The sequence below is a fragment of the Condylura cristata genome, unplaced genomic scaffold (assembly GCF_000260355.1).
Source record: "Condylura cristata isolate star-nosed mole 26May11 unplaced genomic scaffold, ConCri1.0 scaffold00028, whole genome shotgun sequence".
NCBI classification, from domain to species: Eukaryota; Metazoa; Chordata; class Mammalia; order Eulipotyphla; family Talpidae; genus Condylura; species Condylura cristata.
In genome coordinates this window covers 26,876,230-26,904,141 of record NW_004567129.1, presented here as the reverse complement: position 1 = coordinate 26,904,141, position 27,912 = coordinate 26,876,230, and the positions used below count along the sequence as shown (strand labels likewise).

The following is a 27,912-nucleotide window of genomic DNA, read 5'->3' as shown; positions in this document are numbered from 1 at the left end:
TACTTCATGTATATAATATATAAATTATTCAATACAACAATAAATTATGTAGTTTCCATAAATAAAATGATAAAGTATTTCTTTTACAATTATTAATGCTGAAAGGCAAATCTAAGGTATAGTTTAACAACCTGATAGTGGTTCAATGAAGTACTGTAACCTTTATTACTTAGCACAAGTTATTGGACAGAAAACTAGTGTCCACTGCTCCTATTTTCTTAGTCTGGAGTAAAATGCTTTTGCAGCAAATTGGTAGAAGAGTTTTGGTTTTTTTAGTGTGAGAAAATGCAACATATTTTAAAATTTTTCCAATACAACATCAGATTAGATCAAAGTGAGAAATTGTTTGGAATTCAAAAATGTTCCACAAAGAAACAAATGAAGGAGTTTTCTTTTTTCAGATGAATTCTGTTTAATCATCTTGTTGAGGAAGTGGGGCTAATTTCCAAATAAATGAACATCAGATATGGTGGGGAAGGAATTGGGCTTTAATACCAGGCCTGACTATTATCCTTTTCCCCCAATGGAGAAACTACAAGGAAGTATAATCAAATGCCACATGCGTGTATTTTTTTAGTTGTGGTAGCATCACCTCAGTTGACAACATTTTCTCCCCCGACCCACCACCCAATGTCCAGTCACCAGCCACCACCAACCAGTCCTACACATTCCCTCCCTTTCCCTTCCCCATATGCTGTCACATGACTTATCTTTATCAAGCAATAACTGTCAGAAGGAAAGCAAGAGGAATCCCCAACACACCTTGGTCATTGCTTGCAGAAACGGATCATGCAATCTGGAGACCTCACCTGCAGGGCAGAATTGGAAGAAGAGAAAATAACTGTGACGCCAGATTTTCTTTGGGTCACTCCCAGCCCCACCACCCACACACACCAGGGCTGGAGATCAGCCACACTCCAGTGTTTCAGAGAAAGGTTGCAGTCACTGCAAACCTCAAAAAGGTTTGCTGGGGAACGAGTACTGGAGTCAGATCGCACACCGGCAGAAGCCCCCCAGACTCCACCCATACACACGCATTTGGCACAATCAGGCTTGAACCCAGGTGACCAGAACTCCCACCCATACACACAGGACTGCACGATGAAATTCACACACCCACCACGGGACACGCGGTCGCAAACACCCCCGTGTTGCAGTCACAATCAAATCCACCACGGGGCGCACAGTCACAACCCACGCGTGCCCGCACACGTGTCCACCTCTCGCTGCCCTTCTAGCCGCCTCCCCTAGTCAAGCCGCTTCGTCCGCCCAACCCGGGCGCCAGGTGCATGTGCGTTCCGGCCTCCTGGACCTCGGGCCTCCAGGGGCACCCGCAGAGCCGAGCCGCCTCCTCCCGGACCCACAATCTCTCACCTGGCGAATCCAAGGGTCCCGCCAGTGCTGACGAAACACTCGAGTTCCTGCGAGAAGAGCGCGGGCACCGGCCCTCTGGGAAATGTGGTCTCAGCAGCAGCCACGGCCGAGTCCTCACAGCGCCCCGCTCGCGCGCACCCGAAACCACCGCCCCGGCAACTCTCAGCGCCCCGCCGGGTCGCCACGGGGTGAGTCGCGGCACCCCGGGGCGTCCGGGCCGAGCCTCCGGCTCCCAGCCGGCCCATCTACTCCTCCAGGCGGCTAACGCGCGCGGCGCTCAGGCCGGAAGTGGAGCCCGGCCGCGGAGCCTTCTGGGAGGCGGTGCGGCGCCCGGGAATGTCCGCGAGGAAGCGGGCGCGGAGGGATGGTTCCGAGACGCCGACTCCCGGCCTGGGCTTTCCTGCCTGTCGCCTTGTCCCAGCCCCCCTGAAAGTGCGTGAAGGCGCCTTCGGGAGTTTCCGGCAGGTGACGCTGCCGCGCGGGGAGGGACGGCTCGCGCGGTCCGGGCGGAGCCTGGGAGGAGGCCTAGGGTCCGGGTAGCGGCGGTGCAGAGGGCTAGCCCGGAGTGCGCCCCGCGGAGAGGGTTGCAGTGGCTGGAGCGGAATCGGGTGGGAGTTTGTGCGTGTGTGGTTTACCTGTCTGAGTGGTCCCCATGTGCGAGTGTTGGGGGGTGTGGTTGTGTGTGGAGTGATCGTGGTGGAAGGTAGATCGTGGTGTTCGTGGTTGTGATGGTGTAGAGTCTGTGGTGGGTTCTGGGTGGTTGTCATGGTGAGGTGTTTGTGCTTGTGATGTGTATAGTGATTCTAATCGCAATGGAGGCGACTTCTGGGTAGCTGTTGGTCTAGTTGATAACTCTTGAAGTTTTCTGTTTGATTTCAAGGGAACCTCTCTTCCCTTTGGCCACCCCTTCTTAGTCACCTTTACTGCCTTGCCCTCAGCCCCAGCAGTTTTGACTCTTTTCAGCTTTCCTTGGTGATCTTTTCCAAGACCCATTATCTCAAAATCTTTGCTTTTCTTATTATCTGTGCTAGTTAGTTACGGTCATGATAATTAGTGCTGCCTATCAAGTCACCCCTAAATTCATTGGCATGCCACAGCAAGCATTTATTCTCCGGGTTACAGATTTGCAGGTTGACTGTGTTCAACTGACTTAGGATTGACTGCAGCATGAACTTTGATCTGTTTCACGTGTGTTCTTTCTGTGGTGCAGGCTACTTTCTGTGGTGTGGAACATGTTCTTCTGATGGATCGCCAGAGCACAAGCCAGGTCATTAAACATCTCTAAAACCTCTGCTCCCTGATATATTAACATCACGTTAGCAGAAGCAACTCATACGACTAAGGTTAACATCAGTCAAGCCCACAGCAGGAGAGTCAAAGTTACTGGACAAAGAGAATGAATGTATAACCCTACCTATCACATTGTGAAACATGCTGCTTTATTTTTATTTCTTTAAAGATGAAGTGTTTTTCTTTTTTCTTTTTTTTTAAAAGATTGATTTATTAATGCATACAGAACTGGGGTACAGGCCAGAGGTGCAGGTGAGAGGATTCACCAGACACAGAGTGGGGAGCAGAAAAGTCAGACTGATGAAGTACATTGCTGAGACGAGCAGCAGGGAAGACAGGAGAGGTCAGCTGTGCCTTGTGGGTCAGCTCCCTGGTGGGGATCAAACTGGAACTCCAGCTGAAGCATCTGCTTTGTAGTGCTGCGCTTTAACCCATGGCACCACCAAGGAGGGCCCAAAACATGCTTCCTTATACTGATAAATGCCTTTTGATCCAAGTTCTGTTTTGTCTGACAATACTGCTATTGAGATTTTGTTGTTGTGTTTTCTAGGAATGTCTTTTTCTAAGCCCTTCCCTTTATGCCTTTATGCTGCAGGTCTTGAGCTTGTAAACAAGATATTGCTGGCCATCCCCTGAACCCCCCTAGACTGTTTGTTATTTTAATAGGTAAGTATAATTTAGGCAAATTCATTGTGATTGCTGACAGAATGTCTTATTTACTATTTATTATACATTTCTCATTATGCAGGTTGCCTTCCCCTTTTACTGTGCACTACCTTTAGTTCTATTCTTATCTTGCCACATGCACACTTACAAAATTTAAGACTTCAAAATGCTTACACTCCAAATGACCACCCATTTCTAGGTTATTCTTGTTTACTATGTTACTTTTTTCTAATGTTAAATGCCTCCAAAGTAGTAATATGGAGTAGTAGTTTATATGTACATATTATGGTAAATACAGATAACACAAAATTTACAGTCTTAATTTCTGCACTCCATATTCACTATAACACTATTCATGGCAGCCAAGTAATAGAAATATCCATCCACCAACAGATGATGGGTTAAGAAAGTGCTATATACATATAATGGAAAACCAGCTTTCAGAAAGAAGGAAACCTTGTCATCTCTGACACCAGGAATGAACCTTGAGGGTGTTATCCTAACAGAAACAAGCCAATCACAAGACATATCCTACAGAATCCCATTTACATGAGGTTTTTAAAATAGACTCAAAGAAGCAGAGAATAGAATGGTGTTTGCCAGGGGCTAAGGAGAGGAAGCAATGGGGAATTGTTTTTCAGAGGACAGTTTCTGTTATGCCAGATGATTGAGTTCTAGAGATCCGAACAACAAAATGCATATATTAACACTGTACTATGCACTTTAAAATAGGTTAACAGAATAGATTTCATGTTGTGTTCCTACCTAAATAAATAAATAAGAAACCCCACAAGGAAGTTTTTGGAGGCAATATCTATGTTGCCGTAGTTGTGATACTGACATCACTGATGCATTGATGTGGCTAAACTCATCAGGGCATAACTCATCAGGACATACATGTTAAATGTATGCAATTTTTTTATACCTCAATAGAGCTAGGAAAACTGACTATACAGAGTAGACATGTGTTTTTTATTTTATTCACATGACTGTTGTTTGCCTCTTCTAAATTTTAATGTAGTTTCATTTTTTTCTAAGTACACCTAGATTTTTTAAGTGCTGGTAAGTATATAACCATTAATGAAAGTTTCCTATTCTGTCTCATCGCATCCTGTTCCCACTCCCCAGGAGCAAGCTCTGTGAACCCTGTTTAATGGGTATTTTGGTCTTCAGCGCCTCTTTTCAGAATTCTGTGCTCATACTGCTGATGTGGCTTCCTCAATTTTCAGTATTTCCCAAATGCAAGATCTGTATGCATTTGTCATCTGATCACAGGAAGGAGTCCTAGATTATGCTAACACCCTTGTTTGGAGAGGCAGACAAAATACCACATTCCAGCAAAAGAAGGCTGTGGATTGTGCAGGCAAGGCCTGACCTCCGGCAGAGTGTGCAGGCGAGGCCCGGCCTCCTTTGTTCCCAGTAGGAATAAAATGCCAGGGTCCTAGGGCAATGCTGTGTGCCGGTAGATGCACTGGGCACTGTGCACATGGCACTCTGCACATGTCCACCGGAGCCCGTGTCTGCATTAGTCCTTCGTGTCCATTTCAGTGGTTAACGTGTCCCAGGCTCTGAGGAGCATCCGAGGAACTTGTAGCCAAATGGTGGTGAAAGTTTCCACGTACCTTCATCTGGAGCTCTGAATAAACCGCTTTCATTTCTCTCCCCTTAGCTTGGCATTCGCAGGACCCAGTCGAGGAAGAAGACAACATGACCACTCGCCCAGCACCTCCACATGTTCGTCAGCCCGGAGTCACCTCCACCTGAGTTCTCTTCTAAGACTTTTATAGCTCTGACATTTAGATCTGTGATTGTTCCCTGCAAGTGTCTCAAGATTCAATTGGAGCTTTAAAATTGGTCTTATATCCTACAATCTTGATGTTACTAGTTTATTCTCACTGAATTTTAGTGAATCCTTAAATTTTCTATGTGTAAAATCATGCCATCTGAAAATGAAGGCAGTTTTGTCTCCTTTCTACCCTGGATGCCTGTTATTTCATTTTCAGATAGACTTGATGACCAATTCTCATTTCCTTCATTTTCAACTACATAGTGGATATTCTCTCTGGAAGTGCTAGAGAAATTTCAAATTTTGCACATTCAGGTTTTTAAACCTCTCCACCTTTTCCTGTCCTATTTCTCTTACTTCCCCAGTTTGTCCTTATTCCCTTTCTCACCAGAACATGCATTCACTGAACCGTTACATGAGAGTCAAGTCTGACTTTCCCTCTCTGTCACAGCCAGGTATAAATCAGTGGCCACACACCTAGCTGCCTGCAGTTATTATGAGTTAAGATGATAAATTCCTAAGTTTGATGATTCAGTAATCAACATACTCTTTTTTTAATAAAAATTTATTTATTTATGCATACAAAACGGGTACAGGACAGAGGTGCAGGGCAGTGAGAGGAATCACCAGAGACCGAGTGGGGAGCAGAAAAGGCAGATTGACTGAAATATACTGCTGAGGGGAGCAGCAGGCAAGACAGGAGAGGTCTGCTGCGCCATGTGGTCACTTCCCGGGCTAGCAATCGAACTCTCACTGAAGCGGCTCGCAGTGCTGTGCTTTAACCCTCTGCGTCACCAGGGAGGGCCCCAGCATACCCTTACAGGTTATTCCTGTGGTATATTTTCTACACTGTAATACAAAGTTAAGAAAATATGTAGACTTGAGGCCTCCCTGGTGGCCTAGGGTTAAGTCTCAGGGCTATCACCACTACGGCTTGAGCCTGATCCCTGGCCAGGGAGCTGCCCCACATGGTGTAGCAGACCTCTCCTGTCTTCCCCCTGCTCCCCTCAGCAGTGCATTTCAGCAGACCTGCCTGTTCTGCTCCACACTGTCTCTGGTGAAGCCTGCCCTTCCCCCACCTCTGGCCTATACCCAGTTCTTTATACACACAAAAAGACTTAGTTCACAGTTTTGAATGAACTCTGATCTCTAGTTATTGGCTAAAAGAGTATTTCTATGTTTGGTCTCTAACCTCTAGTTTTTACTTCAAATTAACGAGGATTGTGTTTCTGCAGGGAACGGTGACATTTAAGGACGTGGCCGTGGACCTCACCCAGGAGGAGTGGCACAGGCTGAACCCTGCCCAGAGGAATCTGTACCGGGATGTGATGCTGGAGACCTACAGCAACCTCATCATCGTGGGTGAGGGGGCTTTGTAGCTGCCCATAGATCTCCTCTCCGTATTTAAGCTATGGGAAGACGTTCACTTTCCGATTATTCCACCCTACCCTTTCTTCACACGATCATATACTCATCCTCGGGGTTGGTCCTCCATCACCATGCTTCATATGCCCTCAAATTCCCAGACTCTGCCCAGCAGTAATGTCCACATCCTTTGCTGTTCCCTATACATACAGGCTGTCAGGTTGCCAAACCAGACGTGATCTTCAAGTTGGAACAGGAGGAGGAGCCCTGGGTGGCACAGGAAGAAATGTTTGGGCAACACTGTCCAGGTGAATGAGTTAAGAGACAGCTCCATGACATTTGTCCAGGGGTAGAGACCATTTGACATTTTCTGGGATTTTCTGAAAGGTACTACCCTGCTAGAATGGGTTACTGTGACACTTCCAGAAACTGTCCTTCCTGTGTTGGGACTCTTTTCCTTTCTCAAGTTGTTGAGGGCCAGTAGCCCATCTGGTCTCAGGATGCCAGCCTTTCCTTAATTCATTCAGAACCTAGCTTTCTTTCTCTGATCCTTAAACTCTAGTTCTTCTGAGTCCACAGCTGTTTCTTATGCAGTCCAGGTTTCATAGATTTCTAGTGTTTTGTTTTTTAAAGATTTATTTATTTGTGCATACAGAACAGAGGTACAGGCTAGAGGCTCAGGGGCAGCGAGAGGCTTCACCAGAGACAGAGTGGGGAGCAGAACAGGCAGATCAACTAAGTACACTGCTGAGTGGAGCAGCGGGCGGGGTCAGGAGAGGTCTGCCGAGCCATGTGGATCACCTCCGGGGCAGGTGGGAATCAAACTCATGTGGAAGTGGCCTTAGCTTCTCAGTGCTGTGCTTTAACCTGCTGCACCATCAGGGAGGGGCCAATTTCTAGTGTTTTAAAGCATGTTTGTTTGTTTCACATTTAGATTTCTTTTAATATCTTTCCATTGTGAAAACCCTCAGATGTGTATTACAATAATGTCACGCTTCCTGTTGCTTGTCAGTTTTAATCCCAGTTAGCTTTAAAAGTGTCTAGCTGTGAAACTAATGCTTCCTTCCTGTTTATTGCCATCTTCCACTCCTCTAATATTTTGAAAATATAATGTATACATGCTTGTATAAAAAACCTAAATAATCCAAAAGATACATGCAAAGCAAGTCTCCTCTTACATTTAATAGTCTCGTGCTTTCCCTGGTTGCTTACCTCTTCTTTACAGCTTTGGAGGCTGTTCTTCACAGCTTATTTTGCCACATGAAATTTAGAGTCAGTCTGCATTTCCATGGAGAAGCCTGTCAACTTTGTAATGAAATGTGTTAGATGTTAACTAAATGTGTTAGAAATTAACTTTTGGAGATATGCTATCTATAATGTCAAGATTTTGTATTTGAGAGCATATTCTGTTCAAATCTAACTATTTTTCTGACCTTCAGAAATACTTTCCAAGTTTTTCTGTCATCATTTTTGTAAATTCTTACTAATAGAAGAAAAAGAACCAATACTTTAAGTATTGGAAAGGAGGGCCCCTCCTGGTAGCCCGGTGGGTTAGGCACAGCACTGTAAGCTAGCCAAGCCACCTCAGTGTGAGTTTGATTCCCCACCCTGGAGGTGACCCACAGGGTGCAACAGAACTCTCCTGGCCCGCCCACTGTTCTCCTCAGCAGTATACTTCGTCAGTCTGTCTGTTCTGCTCCCCACTCTGTCTCTGGTGAATCCCCTCACCGGCCCTGCCCCTCTGACCTGTACCCCAGTTCTTGATGCATAAGTAAATAAATCTTAATTTAAAAAAAATAACTGGAAAGGAATCTATAAAAGTATACTCATAGTGATAAAATTGTATTCATGGAAAACATAAGAGAAGCAACTAAAAAAGTCCATCACATAACAAAGTTCAGTTAATGGCAAGGCTCCTTCATAGATGGTTCGCTGCATATCTCATTGCACCTTATGTTGGAAACGGCCCACTTATATGCCAAAGCTCAGTCACGTCCAGAGCCCTACATGCAGAGGTGTCTAGGTAACGTACTTTTACTGTGCAGGAGAAGAACACATAGTAGGAATTTGAAATCTATCTTAGCAGGTCCTGTTTTAGGAACTCTAACTGCAGCTTGTTCATACTTTAATCTTCTCAGCTGCACTCTTATCCCTCTCTTTGAATACCTCATACTGCAACTGGAGATTTTCTAGTGTTTTGTCTCCAAATCGCTTTGTTGCTTGATATTTGCCTTTTCTTTCTTTAACATTGATTTTTTTTTTTAACATTGATTTTATTTATGCACATAAGAGCTGGGGTATGGGCTAAAAGTGCAAAGGAGGGTGAAGTAAGAAGACTCACCAGAGACAGAGTAGGGAGCAGAACAGGCAGACTGACTGAAATCCACTGCTGAGGGGAGCAGCAGGTGGGTCAGGAGAGGTCTACTGTGCCAGGGGGGGTCACCTCCTTGGCCAGGGAGTGAATTCATGCTTCAGTGTTTGCAAATAGCCTCATAGTGCCACATTTTAAACTCATTGAGCCACCAGGGAGGGCCCCCTGTTTTCTTTCTTGTGGATCTGACTGTTCTTTTACCAGAATTTTATTTTTTTTAATGGAATTTTAGGAAGGAGGAGAAATAGATACATCCAATCTACCTCATTTAACCACAGTATTAATTTTATATTCTAGTCATCCTACTCACTTATCCAGTCATTTAAGCATTTGCCCTTTTATCTTAATCATTCTATTAATTTTTGCTGATTTCTGCACTGTATAAATATAGCTTTGAAATCAGTCAAAGCTATTTGTGCCTACAGATGTTAGTTTTCATATTTCTTAGAGGAGTTAACATATCAACCAGGTACATATGCACTTTGGATTTCTTTCACACTGGGAGACTGGGGCCAACATTAAAAGTCTACCTCACATTAGCAGATTTCTATTATTAATAGTGTGGTAGAAAAATTCAAAAGAAATAATATTTGGTTCTCCCTTTTAGAAGTTTGGGAAGTTGATGAACAACAGATCAGGAAGCAACAGGAAACACTTGTGAGGAAAGTCACATCCATCTCTAAGAAAACGCTGATTAAGGAAAACATTGAATATAAAAAAATGACAAATATATCTCCTCTGAGCTCAGACATTGTTAATTCAAGGCAAAGCTTCTATGAATGTGACTTACTTGATGAGGGCTTGGAATATAATTTAAACTTACTAAATTATGAGGAAGGCTGTGTAAGAGAGAAAAATTATGAATGTAGTAAGTATGGGAAACCGTTCTACCATTGCTCATCTCAAGTTGCTTCCCCCTTTAAGTGTAATCAGTGTGGACAAGACTTCAGTCATAAATTTGACCTCATTAGACATGAGCGAATTCATGCTGGAGAGAAGCCCTATGAATGTAAGGAATGTGGAAAAGCCTTCAGCAGAAAGGAAAATCTTATTACACATCAAAAAATTCATACTGGGGAAAAACCCTATAAATGTAATGAATGTGGAAAAGCTTTCATTCAGATGTCAAACCTTATTAGACATCAGCGAATCCACACAGGGGAGAAACCTTATGCATGTAAGGATTGTTGGAAAGCCTTCAGTCAAAAATCAAATCTCATTGAACATGAAAGAATTCATACTGGAGAAAAACCCTATGAATGTAAGGAATGTGGAAAATCCTTCAGCCAAAAGCAAAATCTTATTGAGCATGAGAAAATTCATACTGGGGAGAAACCATATGCATGTAATGAATGTGGTAGAGCTTTTTCCCGAATGTCATCTGTTACTCTACACATGAGAAGTCACACTGGCGAGAAACCCTACAAATGTAATAAATGTGGAAAAGCCTTCTCTCAGTGCTCAGTATTTATTATACATATGAGAAGTCATACAGGTGAGAAACCCTATGTATGTAGTGAATGTGGGAAAGCCTTCTCTCAGAGTTCATCCCTTACTGTACATATGAGAAACCACACAGCTGAGAAACCTTACGAATGTAATGAATGTGGCAAGGCCTTCAGCCGGAAAGAAAATCTCATTACACATCAGAAAATTCATACTGGAGAGAAACCATATGAATGTAATGAATGTGGGAAAGCTTTCATTCAGATGTCAAACCTCATTCGACACCAGAGAATTCACACTGGTGAGAAACCCTATGCATGTACAATATGTGGGAAAGCCTTTAGTCAGAAATCAAATCTCACAGAACATGAGAAAATTCATACTGGAGAGAAACCCTATCACTGTAATCAATGTGGAAAAGCTTTCAGTCAAAGACAAAATCTCCTTGAGCATGAAAAAATTCATACTGGAGAAAAACCATTTAAATGTAATGAATGCGGTAAAGCCTTCTCTCGAATCTCATCCCTTACTCTTCACGTGAGAAGTCACACAGGGGAGAAACCATATGAATGTAATAAATGTGGAAAAGCTTTCTCTCAGTGCTCACTACTCATCATACATATGCGAAGTCATACTGGTGAGAAGCCTTTTGAATGTAATGAGTGTGGGAAAGCCTTCTCTCAAAGAGCATCTCTCTCTATACATAAGAGAGGTCACTCAGGTGAGAAACATCGAGTATACTAAATGAGGGAAGACCCCTTAAATTCAGACCATGATTTACTTAACTTTGAAATATCTTGTCATTAACTCAGAAAAATAAGCTATGGGAAAATTGTAAACCTTTATTGAAGACCATAAGACAAAAAAAAAAAAAAGGAGAAATATTATATATGTACATGGAAAACCTTTATCACAAAAGTGTCAGTTCTCCCAAAATTAATCTATAATAATACATAATGCAGTTTCAAATATTTAGCAAGCATTCAATAGGCTCTTGCACATTTTTCTAAAATTCATGTGAAATAAAAGTTTGTAGATTGCTGAAGCAGTTTAAAAATGAACAGGAGATACTTTCTACCATATGCTATACATATGGTCATGAAATATTATGTTAGTATATTATTAGATTTGTAAATGATTTTACAGAATAGATTGCCTAAAAGTAAGCCAATAAATAGCTATGAACTAGGTGTATATTAGACATGACATCATTAATAAGTAAGGAGATGACAGTATTGTCAGTAAAAATTGGAATATTTGACTCCACATTAAGGAGAAAAATATACAACCTTACAACATGTAAAGAAACAGTTCCAAAGGCTCTGAAAACTGGTATGTGAAAAGCCAAACTCTGAAACTATTGAAAGGAACTAAGAACATAGTATATGACTGAGGTAGGAAAGCAATTTTTTCAAAGACAAAAAAAGAAACCTGCAATCCCACTTTTGGATACAATCTAAAGAAATTCACAGATATTCATAGGAAATAGTAGTATCTGAATAAAAAAACAACCTAAATGAAGGTTTTGTAATAGATGAAAGAATTGTGTGATCTATTCAAACAATGGAATAGTATACAGCAATTAAAAAGTACTGAACTAGATCCATATTTTGTAAGATATAAACAACATGGAATGAAACTGTATAATTATTCATGTAAATTGGAATGAAATTCACAAAGAACAGAACTATGTTTTTATTGAATTATGTGTATATGTAAAACTATTTAAAGTGGACCTGAAGGATACATATCAATTATTGCTAGTATTGTTTCTGGCCAGAGATTGAATTGAGGGTATTGATCAAAGGTGGCTTTTAGCTTTACTTGTAATATTTATGCCTTAAAAGAAAATGGATAGCATATAAAATAAATCTTAAATACTAATGATACAAAATGGGAATATGGATGTCTTAATGTATTTCTAGTTATTTCTAAGAATGGGGTAGGGAAAGTTTATGCCATAGGGGAAAAACATTATAATGGTATCCTGAACTGCTGTCAAAAATATTTCCAAGAAAATTAGTATTTAGAGCTGTCAGTCCTGTTTATAATGTGAGATTAGCGCATTTTACTAAATCCATGATGCTCTATTTTATATTTATCATTTCTGAAGTTGGGACTCATCCAGTTATGTTTTAGTTTCAAGCAAATTTGTAACTATTAAAAATCTGACAATCAGATGACAATGATAAATGTTACTGTATTTGCTGTTTTAGATCACTGTGGCCTACTATTGATGTGTTTCTTGCATCATTTGGTAGAGATTTGTTGGAATCATAGACAACTCACTCAAAGAATGTCTAGAATCACGCAGAGTCTTTTCTGAGAAATTGACTGGAATATTTTCTTTTTTAAAATAATTTTCATTGAAGTCACATAGCATTATAATATCAGTTGAAGATGTGCATCATTGTAAATTACCATTTGTGTATACTGCATTAAGTTCAACTCTAAAAGTCTCCTTCTGAACTTCACCATGCCTCATCTCCAAAAACTCACTGTCAAGGCATAAAGAGGTGGGAGGGATAAAGAGAAAAATTTGCATACTATTTATGATATATGTCCCAGATAAAGGATTTTATAAAACAATAGGAATCATGGGTAAAGAAAAATGGTACAATTTATGTTAATAGAAACAGTTATTGCCAGTGGAACAGCAGAATTGACACAGCATTAATAAAGACAGGAAACTACTGGAAAACAGTGGCATATAATTTAGGTTGGAGTGGGTCCGATTCAAAGTATTTCAAGTCCATTTATTGTTAATAATGAAGCAGATTTAGTTTTGAGATACTGATTTAGTAGGATATAAGAGACCTAAAGTAACTGTCTTTTTAGAAAAGACAAACTCATTTGTGCATATATTACTCCATACATCCTGTACAGTTTTTAAGAAACAATTACAAGTATGCTAAAAGGCAAGAAAAAGCAGTTTGGAAAACAAGCAAGCTTCAGTACCACAGTTACACAGGACACAGATTTTGAAATTATCAACTAGGAAATTCAAAGTAACAATGTCAATACAGTTAAAAGTCTTTAATGGGGAAAGTACACAATATGGAAGCAAGAAGGATGGAAACAAAAAAGATCAAAAGAAAATGCAAGAAAACTGAAACAACACTTTGCCAGGGCCCTCGCCCATGCTCCCAACCACTTTCTGCATTAGCACAATCAAGAGGCTAGAGGCATAAAAAGCCTGATTAGTTCCCTTATCTGACAGTGTGTCTTTACCCGGCAGGTCCAGGTGTTAACCCTCTTTCCCTTGTCTTTCTCCCTGACTCAATCTCAAACTTCCCCCACTTATTTCCATAATGACTAATGGTTTCTTTTTCTTTCCCACTTTTCCTTGTTAAGATGTGCGCTGAAACATGCATAGTGTGAAGTACAAAAATCTTAGGTATGCATCACAGGCACAACTAAATCTGCCACCCTGGGCAAGAAAGTATAATTCCACCTCCTCCTAGAAAGTTCCCCTGGCTGTTTTCCCTTTTAAGATAACCACTATCCCCTTCTCAAGTAACCACTCTTTTGACTTCCATCTCCAGCGGCTCATTTTCCTTGTTTTTGAACTTCATATAAGTGGAGTCTGAGAATGTCTTTGATCAGACAAAGTATCGTTTGCTCAGCTATAGGGAGACTGAGGCTGTTGTGTATTTCAAGCCCTGTCGCCCTGCTGATAAAGCCCACCATGCCTGTGTATGGTTAACAGCTGGTGGGTGCCTGCATTATCCAGTTTGGAACCATTACAAATAAAGCCACTGTGAACATCTCTCCACACATCTTTGTATAGATATGTTCTCATTTCTCCTAGTTAAGTACCCAGGAATGGCTTGTTTGGTTCCTACGGAGGTAAACACTTGTGAAAGTTCTTCACTTTTGATGCTAATTCATTCTCAGTTGCTTGGATTTTTCTTAGCTTGGCAAACCATGGAAAATTAGCCACAGTGGTAATTTTGATTGACTGTTTTGAATGAACATCAGCTGCACCCGGTTTTGGGTGGAAACTTGGTGCAAAAGTCACCAGGAAGCTTTAGCAGCTGTTTCTAGAACATACTGACTGTGTTTCCTATTTAACCAGCTGCTATTTCTCCTCAAACTGAATTTAATCACTAAGAGGAAAAGAGCAGCCCAGAAGCAGAAATTAAAAGAAAAACACATCAGAGGCCCTCCCTGGTGGTGCAAGGGGTTGAAGCACAGCAGTGTGAAGCTCACTGCAGCTGCTTCAGTGTGAGTTCGATCCCCTGCCAGTGAGGTGACCCACAGGGCCAAGAAGACTTTCCCTGACTCACCCGCTGCTGCCCTCAGCAGTATACCTCAATGTTCTGCCTGTTCTCTTCCCAGCTCTACTAATGGTGAATCTTCTCACTGCCTCTGCACCTCTGGCCTGTACCCCAGTTCTGTACATAAATAAAATAAATCTTTTAAAAAATGTGTTTCTGTTATTATTTATCAGTACTGTGTTTCATTTAACCTTTAGAACCAAACTGAATTTTTAAAATTTGGTCCAATTTTTTGTTTTCTAACTTATCAACTTCACCTACACTTATTCATTTTATATTTAACAAGTTGTAATAACTCGATCTTCATAGGAAGGATATGCTAATGACCAAAATGTAAGAAAGTACTACTAAATAGAAAAAAAAATCACAGTTACACCCCCTACAAATTAAACTACTGTAAACAAATGTTAATTTATCTTTCCTGAGATCTTAATAGCCAAGTACCTTTCTATTTGTATGTATTTCAAAAATTCAGAAAATACCGTTTAGTGACACTTTTTTCATCTAAAGTATTTCTCAAACATATTCCTGTTTTTTTTTCAATATTGATTTATTTATGTATACAGAACTGGGGTACAGGCCAGAGGTGCAGGGGCAATGAGGATTCACCAGAGACAGAGCAAGGAGCAGAACAGGCCGAATGACGAAGTATACTGCTGAGGGGAGCAGCGGGGAGACAGGAGGGGTCTGCTGCACCATATGGGTCAGCTCCCTGGCTGGGATCGAACTCTCACTGAAGCAGCTTCGTTTAGCTTGTAGTGCTGTGTTTTAACCTGCTACACCACCAAGGAGGGCCCCATATTCCTGTTATTAAATATCTTTTTTTGGTAACTCTAAGAGTAGCCATCAAGGCTGCTGGTTCTTCCAAAGATCAGGGACCCCAGTTAAGTGGCACCAGCCTGGGCTAGGGGCCGAATGGATGGCCACCCTGGCACACTCAGAGAAAGAGAGAGAAAATCCAGGCAGTTGTGGTGACATACAGGTCAGGTTTGATCCTGGTGTTAGCCATCAGACCCAGGGCTTACCTGCTCAGCTCCCACACAGGCATGCAGGGCAGGCTGGACCCACGGCCAGGCATTCCTTTTGAACACGGCCAGGTCTGAGCGCCTACTGGCACCAATCAGCACTTGGAGACAGCTGGTTTGGAAAATAGACCAAGCTGGCTTGAAAGGCAGGTTTCCTGAAGGGGAATAAACAGAGGCTTCAGAGGGGGCTAGAGAAGACTTCAGGAAGGCTCTCAAGGGAGGCCTGGCTCAACTTGGGAGAGGCCTCCAGAAGGACCTGGGCTTCGGGAGACACAGCTTGACTCCCTAGAAGACCTTTGCCACAGACCCTCATGGGCTTTGATACCTTCGGCCACCTGCAGCCATAGCCAGTGCCCCTAGCCTATTCCTGGCATCTGGGAAGAACTGTAAACACTGGTGTCATGGGCCGATGGCCCCGCCTCAGAGAGCTGTCCTGTCTGATCTGGCACTGCCCACTCAAGGCAGCTGCTAGAGATTAGCTGGTTCCGGGACGCCCCCCCAGTTCCAGGTGCTCACGGCGGGGGACAGGGCCCCCTCGCTCCAGAAGCTTTTGGTTTGGTTTCCACTGGACACTGGGGGTGGGGAGGCTGTAAGGGGTAAGACAGCCGGCCGTTGTGGCCTTAGGAACGCTTTTCTTCCCCCAATCACCCCTTTATAAATAAACCCTGTTGGTAAACCCCGAGTCTGAGCCTGCCTTATAATTATGAGCACACGGGTGAGACCCCACCAACCGTGAGCCTCTCCCCGGAGCCCTGCACACTTCATAACCTACTTGAAAAACCTAAGTTCACCTACCACTACGTCCTTACCCCACTGTCTCCTCTGCCTGGCCGGGCTGTCCTTCCACTTCCCCGGCACTTTCTCAGACTCGCGGTCCTCCCAGAACCGACCTCCACCAGCGCAGCCCGCGAGCCAGGCGGGACTACATCTCCCAGAAGCCTCCGGGGCGGCCCCTGCCAGCCGGCTGTCCACGTGGGCCCCTCGGCTCAGAGCTGCACTCCGAGGTCCAGCTGCCCGGCCGGGCATTACGGGCTGCGCCTCCCGGGACCATCAGCGGCTGAGGCATGAATTCCCAGCTGGAAGTTGGGGTTAGTCCAGCTCAGCCGGGATCGTAGGGCGCCGCGGGCCGAAACGCCCAGGTGCCGGAGGAGAAGTCCTAGTTCGGCCCCGCGCGATCCTGTGCCCTTGTGGCTAGGACGCCTGGTGGCCTGCCCCCTCCCGGCTTTTAACTCATTCTTACAGGCTGCTGGGCTGTCCCCAGGTTGGGGCGGGGGCTGGTAAAGCCGGACTGATTTCGGGCACTCGCCCGACTCCCGACTCTGAGCTATAACCCCCTCGGTCCTTTCCTGAGCGGCGGGTGCGCCCCGCTCCCGGGAGTCGCCCAGGCGCCGCTCCGCGGTCTGGACAGGACGGGACCGCAGCCCGGCGGCGCCGCGCGACCCCGGGCGCAGAAGACGGTGCCGCCCGGACTCCAGCGGGCCTCGCCTCGGGGCCGCTTTTTTGCGGGCTCCGCCACTTCCGGCCGAAGTTGGCCGCCCGAGGTGAGCTGGCGGGAGTTGGGTCGCCGAGGGGTGGGAGCGATCGCGGCGGGCCTGGCTCACTGGCTTGGGTGGATTCAGTCGAACGGCTTGCTAGGGAGACGTGGACGGTGGACTGTCCCGTACGGGGCTTGGTCTCTGGAGTTGTAACGTGGGTGGCTGCGAGCCAAAAATAAAGGGTGGGGGTGTGGACGTGTCTTGTCCTCACGCCCCCGTGGCAGGTGGTGGCCTTGTGCCAGCACCTGGTGCCTGTGATTTCACACTGGCCCTGGAAGGGGGTGTTTGGAGAGCAAGGGCCTGGCAGCTGTTTGGCTTCTTGCCTACGTGGAAAGTTGGCATGATGTGCCTGAGACGTGGGTTTTGCTCCAGATGGCCAGGGCTGTGCGAGCTGTGCCTGCCAGGCTGTGGTTAGGTGCCTCAGCTGGCCCCTCTGTGGCTCGGTGTGTGAGATCCCCAAGAATGGTGTCACTGTCTGCCTCTCCAACAACTGAGAAGGGTGCCCTCTGGGTACATTCTGGATAGGCCAGAGGATGGGTCCCCTCTCCAGGCCTGCTCTCAGGAGTCCCCACTGGAGGGTTAACAGAAGGCTGCTCAAGGGAAGAATGCTCTTTCCCCAGATGTCTAGAATAGGTAATGTGGGGAGTGGGTTTTGGGGGATGCCTAAGAGTTCATCCAGCTGGGGAGCAGAGGGAGGGCCTTGCAGGATCAATGGCCAAAGTCTATGTTCCCAGAGGGCAAACTGGTGGGCCTTTGTGGAAATGGCGTCCGGAACTGGTGTCACTGCCTCTGTACGGTGTCTGTGCTGCTCCCCTCACCTCCCGCTGCTCCCCCATAATTTGTTGTGTATAACCAACCAGCGCTGCTTCCCTTCTGGCCCTGCTGAACCTCTCCCCATCTCTGAGCCCAGCAAAACCACATTACAAAAGTTTCCAGTCTCTGTAACTCCCGTTGTGCATTGAGTCCAGTGGCAACTGACTCCCTCCCTGGCAAACTCTCCAGTTCTGTGACTGGCTTCCCAGGGCTGTTTTATGTTGTGGAGGGGAGAAGGGGGCAGGGCTTGGTGCTGGGAGCCCCTCCTACTTCCACTGCTCTTCTTGCGTCCTGTGCCCACCAGAGATCAGGCCCAGTGAGATGCCCCCAGATTAGAACACAGACATGTAGGACTTGGCTGGGGAATCCATGTGGAGCCACAGAGCCGGCCCAGAGTAAGGTGCCGAAGTCAGGAGCTGATGGAGGGAGGATGCCAGTCTGAGGGCCCCGCCTAGGACCCTGGTGTGGCCCTTTTCAGTGTGATGGGGACCGGTAGTGGGGCCACAGGCTGCTTTGGCTTTGGCTTGCCTCTTGGTGCTTGTGTGGCCATTGCGTGGATTCGTAACTTTTACCACCATTTTCCTCTAAGAATCCAGAAGAGGAGGGGGGAAGAGCTCCTGCATCAAAAATCATGGCAGAGGTGAGTTGTGCTTGCCACTTTCTTCTTGGGAACTGCTTCTTGGTTTTCTGGACACCGTCCTATTTCAAAATTCTGTCTAAAAGATTTAGATAGAGACTTGGAGAAAGGAGGGAAACACTTCTGTGGAGAGTTTTCCCACCAGAGCATGAGACACTGTCTCATGTGACATGAAACGTCCGTGTCCTTTGGATTGTTCATTCCCAGAAGAGTCCTGATGGCGTATGCCAGTGATTGGCAGGAACCTGAGTAACAGATAAGGTTATGCGCTCTAGTCTGACTATTCTTTGTAACCCTCTTCTGAGCAACCTACAGTTGCTCTAGATATTTTTTCCCCCAAGATAGAAATAATCTAAATGCCCTCGTTTTAGTGACTAAAGAATAGAGTCTTGCAAAAATGTCAGACATTGAGAAAATTATTAAGAAAGCCCGTCACCCATGGCTCTGTCATCTAGAGATGTCGCTGTTAATATTTTTCAATTATTGGGTCTGCACTAAGGGTCTATAATTCTGTTTTCAGGACAGGATGTATTACAAATAGGAATAACTTAGGTTTACTTTGAACCAAGTACTTTGAAGTTTTGTGTCCATCTTACTGAACCCACAAAACAAGCCTATGGGACAATCAAAACTATACTTCATTAAATCTGTGGGTACATTTCTTCCTCTCCCCCATTTCAACATTGCTGGAATGGGGGTGGGCTTTACAATTTCTGGCATGTCATAGTTTCATTCATAATCTGTGGTGGCTTTACAATCTGTAACATCTCAGATTTGATGAAATGTGGAATGATGCTAATTTGATAGTTGAAGAAAGAGTTTGGTAATTCCCTGCCCCAAAAGTACGCAATTAATAAATGGTAAAACCAGAATATCTGAACTGCTGACAGGTCCTTTGCTAACTGGTCAGAATGTTACCTTTTTATGTTTTTTATTATTACTTTAATTTTAGAATGCTCTTTATTTTGATACTTCCTGGACAAGGGTTTTCCAGTACTTGCTTGAAGTTTTCTATGAAGTCTGATCTCTCCTTTTGCAGCGATTGCTGTACCTTTGAACCCACTGTGAGGAACTGGTGCCCTGTCTGAATGGCCTCCATTTATTTTAAACAACAGTTCACACTTTATGCATATTTTCTCTCTGGCCAAAGTTGTTTTAGGAATGTTTTTTACAGTTAATTATTTTATTTTATTTTTTTGACTATTTATTTATTTATTCATACAGAACTGGGGTACAGGCCAGAGGTACAGGGGCAGTGAGAGGATTCACCAGAGACAGAGTGGGAGCAGAACAGGTCGACTGACGAAGAACACTGCTGAGGGGAGCAGTGGGCGGGTCAGGAGAGGTCTGCTATGCCATGTGGTCACCTCCAGGACTGGGGATCGAAATCATGCAGAAGTGGCTTTGGCGCTTTAACCCGCTGCGCCACCAGGGAGGGCCTACAGTTAATTTATTTTTACCTAAGTGTTCAGCGTTTTCAAAAGATGTATTCTCCCTAAATGCCATGCCAGCAGGTCCTCCCTACTACAAACACAGAAAAGTCATTCATTAAAGCTCATATTTGCTCAATTTGATCCTCAATGTTTCTGCTGTGACACAAGACCACAGGATGTTGGCTGTAAAATTCCTAACTGCGAAAAAAAAAATTCCTAACTGGGGCTGTTTAGATTTTTTTTCTGTGACTTTGGATTGATTAAAGAATGGCTTAGTGTTTGCAGTATGTAAATTCAAAATTTTTTTTCCTGAACATGTCTGGTCACTTGGTTCTCAAGAATTTTTAGGCTGTCCCCCCCCCCCCCCGGTGGTGCAGTGATGAAAGCACAGCACTGCAAAGGCCGAAGCTGCTTTGGCACAGCATAAACTCAATCCCCCGCCGGGAGGTGATCCCCATTGTGCAGCAGCTGCCTCCTGCTCCCCAAGCAGTGTACTTTGTCAGTGTGCATGTCCTCTCACCACCCCATACCTCTGGCCTGTACCCCAGTCCTGTATACATAAATAGATAAATAAATCTTTAAATAAAAAAAGAATTTCTATTAGTTTAAACATTAAAGCTCATTTCTTTCTATTCTGGATTAAAAAGCACTTTCTGGGCCTTCTTAGTGATCTAGGGTTTAAGTCTCAGCACTATCACCTCTACGGCCTGAGTTCGATCCCTGGCCAAGGACCCACATGGCGCAGCAGACCTCTCCTGTCTTGCCCACACTCAGCAGTGTGTTTCAGTAGATCCACCTGTTCAGCTCCCCATGCTGTTTCTGGTGAATCTTCTCACCCTCCACACCTCTGGACTACATCGCAGTTCTATGCAAAAATTGAAAAAAGAAAAGCACCTTCTCTTTTCGCTAGTGAAGCAACTCTAGTATTGAGAGAGAACAGTAAGTTACTTGTTATTCCAGACCTTTCCTTCCTGGCCGCTCTGGTCTTCTCCCACATCACTTCCATCTACTGCTTTCCCAGAATACTGTCTGCGACCCAGACACAGAGCATGCAATTATTTTTCCTTCTCTACCTCCAACTTATTTATCCACTCTTCTTGGAATGCTGTTCAGTCTGTTTTGTTTGGGAATTCTACTCCTTCTCTAGATCCCAAACATTTTATTATGAAAAATTCCGGTCTGTAGAAAGTTGAGCAGTTGCATACCTGATTTCCGTTCTCTGATTGTGGATCTGTGCCCCTGTTTGCACTTTATTTTTAAAGATTTATTTATTTATGCATACAGAATTGGGGTTCAGGCCAGAGGTGCAGGGGTGGTGAGAGGATTCCCCAGAGACAGAGTGAGGAGCAGAACAGGCAGATCTGCGAAGTACACTGCCGAGGAGAGCAGCGGGCGGATCAAGAAAGGTCTGCCGCGCCATGTGCGTCACCTCTGGGGCGGGGATCGAACTCACACTGAGGCAGCTGCAGCCAGCTTGTAGTGCTGTGTCTTAACCTGTTGTGCCACCAAGGAGAGGCCTCTTCTGCCCATTTTTTGACTGGGTTGTTTGCTGCTTTTGTCAAGTTGTGTGGGCTCTTTATACATCTTTGATATCAGTTCCTATCAGCTGTATGAAGTGCAAATTTTTTCTGCCATGCAATAGGGCGCCTCTTCATTTTGGCTGCTGTGTCTTGTGCTGTCCAGAAGCTTTTCAGATTGAGGAGTGAATAGAGAGAATCTTTCTGCCCAATAAAGGGCCAGAAAGACAGAAATTGTTGCAAGCTGAACAAAAGCTGAGGGATCCCACTGGGGAGGGGGAGGAAGAAGGGTCAAAACAGGAGGGAAGAGCACAGGGGACTCTGGGGATGGGTCCCAGGAGCAGTGGCAGTGGGAGGCGGGACTACTCCGCAGGGGAGAAATCAGATGCTGTGCAAACATGAACAAAGATGTAGGAGCCCTGCCAGCCCTGCCAGCACGGAATGGCTTTTCCCTTTCATTTGATCCCATTGTAAAGGTTTTTGCTCGTTATGTTCACTTACAAGACATTTACCTGTGTTTTCAGGCTTTGAAGTTCAAAGATGTTGTCATTTACTTATCACAAATGGAGTGGGAATGTTTGCGCGCTGCTCAGAAGCGCTTGTACCGCGATGTGATGTTGGAGACTTACCACAACCTGATCGCTCTGGGTAAGTGGACCTGCTTGCCCTCCTCCTCCAAAAAAAAAATTCAGAATTGGCTTTCTGGGATTTTTATGTTCCTTGTCATGAATTTCTTGAGAGTGCTTTTCGAAGGCTGGGCTGAATTAATGATTCCTGCTTACTGTAGAGATATCAGAAATGTGTGCTCTGTTGGACAACTTTGTCTTTTTCCGTCATATGACCTTACCTAACCTGTCACCCTAATTGGCTTGCTCCTCTACCTTGGCCATGGGTTGATGTTAGTTCTGGGACACCTACAATATAACTTTCTCCCCCTTTTCTTCTTCCCTTGAGCAGGACTCTCTGATTCTAAGCCAGATGTAATCTCCTTACTGGAACAGGGGAAGGAGCCCTGGATGGTGAAGAGGAAGGAGACGGCAGAATGGTGCCCAGGTAAGAAAGGGTAACTCCAGGAGGCCCTGGCAGGTGGGGATCCAGAGGTGAGAGGGTGAGAGGATTCACCAGAGAAAGAGTGGGGAGCAGATCCACTGACATACACTGCTGAGAGGAGCAGCAGGGAGACAGGAGAGGTCTGCTGCACCGTGTGGGTCACTCCCTGGCTGGGGACTGAACTGGTGCTGCAGTGGCTACACATAGCTTCACAGTGCTGAGACGTAACCCCTTGTGTCACCAGAGACTTCTCCTTCTGGGTCTCTGTGTTTAACAACTTCCCCAGCTGATTCTGATTCTCACAGAAGGTGACCATCCACTTCCTTCTCTTCACCAGTTCCCCTCCTTTTCTCTCTCCCCAGTCTCCATCTCCCCCACACTTCTACCTTTTCAAATTAGAGTGCAAACTATGAAAATTACTTACTGTTTTTCATTTGTCATGTCTAACTTAGAACTTTCCTTTCTGCTCTCATGTCTTATTGTCTCTCTTTGTTATCTCACAGATTGGGAGTCCAGGAGAGAAACTCTGAATGTATCTATAAAGGAAGAAAGTGTTGAAGTTAAGTCACCGCAACAGGAGTTAACAGAAACACTGACAAGCTCTCGCCTCGAGGGCCCAGCAGGCAGAGGTAACAGAGAAGTCAGACAGGAGGCACGGTGCACACAGGGCGGGGCAGCCTCTCAAGAAGGGGCCACCGCCACTGTCCACAGAGCTCCCCTGGCCTTTCACACGAGAGCGAAGTCCTGTGACTGCAAGGACTGTAAGGAAGCTTCTAAGAACCGATCCCACCAGATTCCACGCGGAAGATGCCTTCGTCAGGAAAAAGACTCTAAATGTGGAGAGTGCGGGAAGGCCTTTCCTAGTGGGTCAGACTTGATGAAGCATCAAAGAACTCACGAGAACAAAAAAAGTCACGAAAAGAAGGGTGCCTTAGTTTGTGAGCCTGAACTTCGAAAACGTCAGAGCGTGAACACTGGTGAGAAATCGCATAAATGTAAGGAATGTGGGAAAGGCTTCCATTCCAGTGCACAACTTAGTAAACATCAAAGGATTCACATTGGTGAGAAACCCTATAAATGTAAGGAGTGCGGGAAGGCCTTTCCATCTATCTCACAACTTAACTTACATCAGAGAGTTCACACTGATGAGAAATACTATGAATGTAAGGAGTGTGGGAAAGCCTTTACCCGCCCCTCGCACCTTTTTCGACATCAGAGAATCCATACTGGTGAGAAACCCCACAAATGTAAAGAGTGTGGGAAAGCTTTCCGTTATGACACGCAGCTGAGCCTGCATCAGCTTCTCCACACGGGGGAGAGACGCTATGAATGCAAGGAGTGTGGGAAAGTGTACAGCTGTGCCTCACAGCTGAGTCTCCATCAAAGAATTCACACCGGTGAGAAACCCCATAAATGCAAGGAGTGCGGGAAGGCTTTTATCTCTGATTCCCATCTTCTCCGCCATCAGAGTGTTCACACTGGTGAGAAGCCATATAAATGTAAGGAGTGTGGGAAGGCCTTTCGTCGAGGCTCAGAACTTACTCGACACCTCAGAGTCCACTCAGGCGAGAAGCCCTATCCCTGTAGGGAATGTGACATGGCCTTTACTTGTAGCACAGAGCTCATTCGACATCAAAAAGTTCACACAGGTGACAGGCCCCATAAATGTAAGGAATGTGGGAAGGCTTTTATTCGAAGGTCAGAGCTCACTCATCACGAGAGAAGTCACAGTGGTGAGAAGCCCTACGAGTGTAAGGAGTGTGGGAAAGCCTTTGGTCGTGGCTCAGAACTGAGTCGACACCAGAAAATTCACACTGGTGAGAAGCCCTATGAGTGTAAGGACTGTGGGAAGGCCTTCCTCCGGGGCTCCCACCTTACTCAGCACCAGAGGATCCACGCAGGGCAGAGGGGTGAATGAGCAAATGTGGGGTGACTCAGAATTTAAAATCCATCCTAGTAAGACACAAGTAAAGCCCCTGAGATGGAAAGAATGTGGGAAAGGGTTGGAGAATCACTGTGTCACGAAAGAATTTTTTTGTTACTAGTGAGGAAATTTGTAAGTGTTAGGAGTGGAGAGGGGTTTGTGTGTGCTCTGGAATTTATTAGCTATCAGTTCAGTTGGTGAATAATGGAAAAACTCCATGAATATAAAGAAAAGAAGGTTTAAGAAGCAGTAAATGTAGTAGTGACAATCATTAGCTATTCTGGGAGATGAGAAAATACATGTTATATCTGAGATGCCAATTTACTTGATATTCATCTGGTAACTCACCCTTCAGGAAGGCTCTATTAATGTAAAAAAAAAAATGCAGCAAATTCTTCCTTTTCCATTCAAATCTTAAATATTTGCAAGCTTATCCACTTAGATTAACCAGAGAATAGGGAGAATTAAACCAAGGTCAGGCCCTTCCTTGTCTTCCACTGTAACTAAAGTCTTGGGAAAATTTAATTCTTTAACTGTTCTCATTTACAGTCATAGTATTAGTTCCACTAATTAGTATTTCTTAGTTGCATTGTGAAGGTTAAGTAATTTTATTTCCTAGAGCAGTGTCTGACTCACACTGACAGTATGCTAAATAAGAACATTTTGCTTTCCTAATTGCACATTAGAAATCATCTGAGCGGGAGACTTTATGTGTGCTGTCAAGGTAGGTAATATCTTACATCATCTTTTTCATTATTGAATGTTAGGTAATTCCTTTGGAAGAAAAACTAAAAACTTAATCTTTTATTCATACCTTGCCCTTTTGCCTCATCAGGGGATAGAGAATCTCAAATAAAAGCAGGTTCCTGTGAGGTCAATGGAAAGAGTTAGATGATTTATTTAAACCTTTCATCAAGAGGCCATGATGTCTGATAAATGATGCAGAGCATTAGAAAATACAAAAGCCTTAGCTGAAATTCATTTCTCTGTGAGAAAATTTAAAAGAGAGCTGTGCGAATTTCATGTTAAAAAGGAAAATTACCATCAAGGATGAAGGGCCAAGAGCAAACTGCATGTTGAGGTTTGTAGAGTATGACTGAGCTACAGACACAGAGGTGAGCACCTCTGAATGAGTGCAGAAGACAGCAAGGAAGGGCCATGAAAAGCTAACCTTCGCCAACACATGTGAAGGCCAGGAGTCAGTCTGGCCTCTCTATTTGGTGCTCTGCCCATTCCTGGTCAGTGACCAGCAAATATTTGCTGACTGGGAGAATGAGGATGAATAAGCATTCCACTCAAGCGCCAACAAAGTAAGTGTGGAGCCAGGGGGTAAAAGCCCTGGAAGAGATTGCACCCTACTGCACCCTCAAAAGAGAAACTCCAGCATGACACAAGAGCGGAGATTTAAAGCCAGAGGCGCTACTGTGACAGACACGGCTGGTGTCCTCTCGTGGCCAGGATGGCCTGCGCCCGAGTCTCACACCTGATGCTCGCTCTCCTACCTTGTGTCACATCCGGACAAGAGTGCCAGGTGCTGGGCACAGATCAGAGCTAAATCCACAATTTTCTTTCCTGACAAAATAGAAGGAAATGACCCTAGAAGACAGGATGCAAATCTGTAAGTCTCTTAAGTAACTGGAGCTGTGGATGTTGTGCAGCTAGAAGGGCAAGAGGCTGAGGGTGGCCCCGGGGGACACTGCACCTACCCGAGTCCTTGATACCGCTGAGCTGAGAGAGCCATTCCAGCTGGCGCTTCCGTAGAGTATGACATAGCAACTCCACGTGCACTGTTATTTATACTCCACTTTTCATACTATATCTGAGTCTTGGGGAAAATATTTTCATGTATTTACACACAGGTTGTCTACTTTAGTTAATGGAGACTTTATATTAAGCTTTTACATAGTATAGCTGTAATTGTAGAAAAGCATCTTAAATAGTTTCGTAAGTTTATACATGATGTATACACATACTCAACTTTGATTTAGTAAGATGTAGAATGTTGGTTACCTTCAGCCTTTTTACAGTATTCTGATATCCTGGAAAAGAATTTTCCTGAATGAAGAAAGAACAAAGAAAAAGGGAACTACACTGTCTGTCTAATTCCTCTAGTACCAGAGAGTGGTACAGATAAATCTTCTAACTCTTCAAGATACAGAGTGACAGCTAGCATAACCCTTCTACCAAATTTGGAAAAGGACAGTAGCCAAATCAGGTTAGTTATAAAAAATAATTCCTTATCCTTCTTTGGTGGTTTTCACAATTAAAATAGCTAGTAAAACCTAGCAACTTCTTAAAAGAAGAAAAGTTTTTTTTTTTTTATCTCAATTGTAATCCCCGTGGGTTTCCCATCACCAAGTCACCAGTGTGCCATCACCATAGTCCAGTGCACTTCTCTCCGCCCCCGTTTTTGATCCCATTCCCCACTGAACCCCCACAAAATGTCTCTGGTATATGGCTGTTCATTATCCTTATTATTTTCTCACCTGGTCCCTTATACTCCTGCTATGAGCGAAACCATCCGGTATTTTTCTTTCAAAAGAAGAAAAGTTTTTTAAATCCAGAATAAAATGGTTCATGACTTGATCTGTCCATTTGTTTAGAAGCATAACATAGTGTTGAGATTTCAAAAAGTAGATACAAAAATAACTTACCCACGTGGAGGTAAGCCAGCGTATTCAGACTCTGCTGGGCCGTCTCTGTGCTTGTCCACTTGATCATACCTCATGGTCCAGATGTTTCACAACTGGAACGTTCACATCACCCAGTGGGTTCCATTTCTGCCCATTGCTATAGAAAATACATATTTGAAATAAATTCAGGGTGAACATGGATTATGTGGTACATAAAATCAGTCAACCATTTGGAGAACAACCTAACAAAAATTCTTGTGTTTTGTAAAGGGGAAATGATTACTAAATTTCATCTATGCTTCCATGTATTTCATAACTGTCATTAAATTCTATCTGTTGTTAGAGAAGACCATTAGAAGAATTAAAGAATTGAACCTCCCTGGTGACATAAGGGGTTAAAATGCAGCACTAGGAGGCTATCTGCAGCCATTGCAGCATGAGTTCGATCCCTGGCCAGCGAGGTGACCCACATAGCACCACAGACCAGTAGTGTGTTTCAGTAGATCCACCTGTTCTGCTCCCCACTCTGTCTCTGGTGAAGCCTCTCACCTCCTGCACCTCTGCCCTGTATCCTAGTTCTTGCCTGCATACATAAATAAATCTTTTTTAAAAAGAATCAAAGCCAGGCAGACAGAGACAGCCACAGTACCAGTCTCCTTACCATTTGTGACATATTTTGAATGACAGTGTTAAGAGTGATATTGATTTTGGCTAATGTATACCTATCTCTTTAAGACCCGAAAATTAGATTCCAAATTTATGTTTTA

The 27,912-nt window shown here is 44.3% G+C and overlaps 1 protein-coding gene across 1 annotated transcript; it reads left to right on the top strand.

Moving 5' to 3' along the window:
- The first annotated feature begins 1,379 nt into the window (after nucleotides 1-1,379).
- On the top strand, nucleotides 1,380-26,827 carry LOC101618306 (zinc finger protein 629). Its single transcript, XM_004690581.2, has 13 exons — nucleotides 1,380-1,562; nucleotides 2,585-2,641; nucleotides 3,260-3,330; nucleotides 5,000-5,064; nucleotides 6,352-6,478; nucleotides 6,694-6,789; nucleotides 9,460-11,040; nucleotides 16,470-16,665; nucleotides 16,955-17,144; nucleotides 18,541-18,591; nucleotides 22,063-22,186; nucleotides 22,496-22,591; nucleotides 23,092-26,827. Exons 4-13 carry the CDS (start codon nucleotides 5,038-5,040, stop codon nucleotides 24,504-24,506), a joined length of 3,903 nt encoding a protein of 1,300 aa, XP_004690638.2. The 5' UTR covers nucleotides 1,380-1,562; nucleotides 2,585-2,641; nucleotides 3,260-3,330; nucleotides 5,000-5,037; the 3' UTR covers nucleotides 24,507-26,827.
- The last annotated feature ends 1,085 nt before the right edge of the window (nucleotides 26,828-27,912 follow it).

Excerpts from the sequence above, each read along its gene's own strand:
- LOC101618306 (XM_004690581.2), top strand. The coding sequence starts at position 5,038 with ATGACCACTCGCCCAGCACCTCCACAT. Across the intron at positions 6,790-9,459 it reads GTTTGGGCAACACTGTCCAG|AAGTTTGGGAAGTTGATGAA; the intron begins GTGAATGAGTTA and ends TCTCCCTTTTAG. Across the intron at positions 22,187-22,495 it reads CCACAACCTGATCGCTCTGG|GACTCTCTGATTCTAAGCCA; the intron begins GTAAGTGGACCT and ends TCCCTTGAGCAG.